The sequence below is a fragment of the Atta cephalotes genome, assembly GCF_000143395.1.
Source record: "Atta cephalotes unplaced genomic scaffold scaffold00064, whole genome shotgun sequence".
Lineage (NCBI taxonomy): Eukaryota > Metazoa > Arthropoda > Insecta > Hymenoptera > Formicidae > Atta > Atta cephalotes.
The window spans coordinates 796,581-799,613 of NW_012130128.1; the positions used below are offsets into that span (position 1 = coordinate 796,581).

A 3,033-nucleotide genomic window follows, 5' to 3' on the forward strand; every position below is an offset into this window, starting at 1 on the left:
ACTATATATATATATATATATATATATATATATATATATACAGTGTTTAGGTATTGTTTTACATTTGTACATACTTGAGGCATTTCGTATAAACGACCCCAGGAATTTTGTTTTCTTGTTTCTTTAAGATCAGTGAGTATGTCATAACGGACATCTGCAGGTAATGCTTTAAATTCGTTACTGGTTACGTCAACATTATGTATGTTTCCCATCCATTTGGATTGCTTTCGTGGACTTAGTTCGACATGAGAATCGGAATCGTCTTGATCGTCATCAATGTAACTCTGCAAGTTGCTAACGCTAGGCATATCAGGTAGAGCAAACATATCTTCGTTGGTTTGCGTATTTATCGTTATTTGTATCGCTTTACTAGTTTGATCCTTGGAATCTTTATTAAGAACAGTTTTTACAACTGTGTGCTTTATCAAGTTGTTTATCAAATCCGCCTTCATTTTCTGCGCCTTACTCATGGCAATAGATTTCTGCTTCCTGCGCGAGGCCTGCAAACACAAAAGAATGAGAAGGCTCTTTTCTCACTACCTGGTTCCCACGGTGAGCTAATTAAGTACGAACAATATTATAATCAAGATAGAAGAACAGTTTAGTTTGTACGTAAATGCATAGTGCAAAAGTTTAAAATTTCATACAATGAACCGTATCTTCTTTACATTAAATATATGAGTTAGAAATCATTAATTATTTGTTAATATATAATCAATTGAAAAGGATATAATCTATCGCATATTTACAATTGTACTTTTCTTGAGCATGGGTACTCCTCCATCAAAAACAAAAACGGGCTTAATTTTGTAAAACAGAAGTTTGCATATCCTAGTGAATAATCCAAGCAAATGGGCATTAGGTCTAGAAACTCCATGATGATCTTGGTATCCTTGTAACACTTGGTATATCCATATTGATATATCTGTAAAAGATACATCACATCATCGTAAAGTTTACCATTTTATATTATAATGAAAATATAATTAAAATTATATTTAAGCTTTTGTGATAAACCTTATTACACACACACACACGTGTGTGTGTGTGTGTGTGTGTGTGTATGTGTGTATGTGTGTGTGTGTGTGTGTGTGTATGTATGTCTTGAGACTCACCGATTGCCAAGACTTTGCCCTCGAGGCTTTCTAAGGGTACTGGCTTTCCGGATGCTTCGAGCAATTTCCACAAGCCATATACTCCCATTATGTTATAGATTGCGACGATAGGGAAACATATGCATATGTCATACTGAAAGATATGCGAACGTTTTTCTGATACATTTTTCTTCCATTGTCTACAAAAATTTCAACTGATATCATCTTCAATTATTAACTTGAAAATACACGGTTAACTCATTAAGCTGATTCTACAATGAGTCAATAATCAGTAATCCTAAGTCTTATCAGTGAATTGGTGAAGGTGGTCATCAGCCAACTTGTACGACTACCAATTTTTTTAAGACTGACCAAATTCGACTTTATTCCTTCTTATTAGTCGAATTAAACATCTTGCTGTACAATTAATAATTAATAGATGCGAAAAATCATAGTCACTTATTTAGGTTAAAATTGGTTAAGACTTAAGATTTCCGATTACCAATTCATTATAGAATCAGCTTTACTCATATTTACATGATTCGATGATGTCATCCACAAGAATATAGAACACACGCGTGAAAGCACGCGTTTAATATTTTAACGTCCGCAGGCGTTCAGTAAAGTCGAGTCAGTTAGGTCGGCGAACACCGAACCGACTGAACGGTTCATGTAGTTCGCACTGTTCGCAGTCAGCTGCAATCAGCTGACGAAGGAAGCAAACAGCAAACGCTTGTTATGTTACAGCATTTACGCAGTCAGCTGTATTTGATTCAACTTGACTCTCGCCGCAGCCTATTTGCGCCTATTTTTTTTCTTTTTCCACTGAAGACACGAATAATTAATTTACATCAAAAAAATATCTTTCTGTTAACGATCGTAATGCGATCGTAAAGCGAAAAAATGCATGCATTGTTTATTAGTTTTCGAGTATGTACATACAATGTGGGTTTGAACTCAATCCAGTTAGGTTAGATTAATCAAAATTAAAAAATAAATTGTTCTGTTCCTGCACTAAATTGTTCTAGAACTTTCTTTTTCGCTTTAAACAAACATCTATTTATATATATCTATTTCACTTTAAGTTCCAAAAGTGTACACAACAAGTGTAGTTCAGCCACAGAAAACAGATCTTGTGTTTGGATACCCGAAAGTATCGTACCTTTTAAGCCTGTTCTACAATGTGCTTTTTGTTTCCTTTTGTTATTTTTTACATCTTGTCTTTTTGCTTCTTATCCAGTTTTTTGTTTTATATCGCCTGAAATAAAACAAAAAGTTAACGAATTTTGAAAGAAACAAGAAATACAATTATTGATAAAACGGTTGAAAAAAAAAGCAAAAGGTAAAAAACAAGGAACAGGAAACAAAGAACACATTGTAGAATAAGCTTTAACCTCGTCCAATCAGAAGTCAAAATAAAGAAGTCAAAGTATGTGACGTCATCGATCTGACCTGGATTAGGTTAGGTTAGGTTAGGTTAAAACTTCAAACCCACTGCACTCGAAAACGTTAGAGATATAAAATGCACGACGTATCAAACGTATATATCTATAATCTATATTACGCGACGTATTTTGAAGTCAGCTAATTCAAGTTAATGCGTCGTTGTTTCGCATTATTTCGCATCTTATTTATTCCTCAGAGACAACGATAATAATTAGAATCGCGCGATAATTACAATAGTAGATCGTATCGAGATCACGCTCGTGGTATAATTTCATGCTGGTATCTTCGCGTCTCCATAGAAAGAAAGAGCGTGAGAATCGGATTTTGTAAAAACTTGGTTTGCGGCGCGGACGGCGCGTCGTCATATCATTAATCACACGTACGAAACGATATAAGACGTTATACGATAAGAAGTTACGTTCGTCGAAACAAGCCTAAAGGAGTAAAAATAGAAAAAAGAATGGACACATTGCGCCCATATATAGTACGTTGC

General features: G+C 34.6%; 1 protein-coding gene across 1 annotated transcript in view; it reads right to left on the reverse strand.

Annotated features, from left to right (window-relative positions):
- Nucleotides 1-1,203, reverse strand: part of LOC105623780 (DNA repair protein complementing XP-G cells) — a 7,147-nt gene extending 5,944 nt beyond the window's left edge. Inside the window, exons 1-3 of the mRNA XM_012205157.1 lie at nt 1,116-1,203; nt 750-925; nt 75-500 (exon numbers count right to left, since the gene is read on the reverse strand). Coding sequence (XP_012060547.1) covers nt 75-500; nt 750-925; nt 1,116-1,203 — 690 coding nt within the window. The remainder of the gene's footprint in view (nt 1-74; nt 501-749; nt 926-1,115) is intronic.
- Between the last annotated feature and the right edge of the window lie 1,830 nt (nt 1,204-3,033).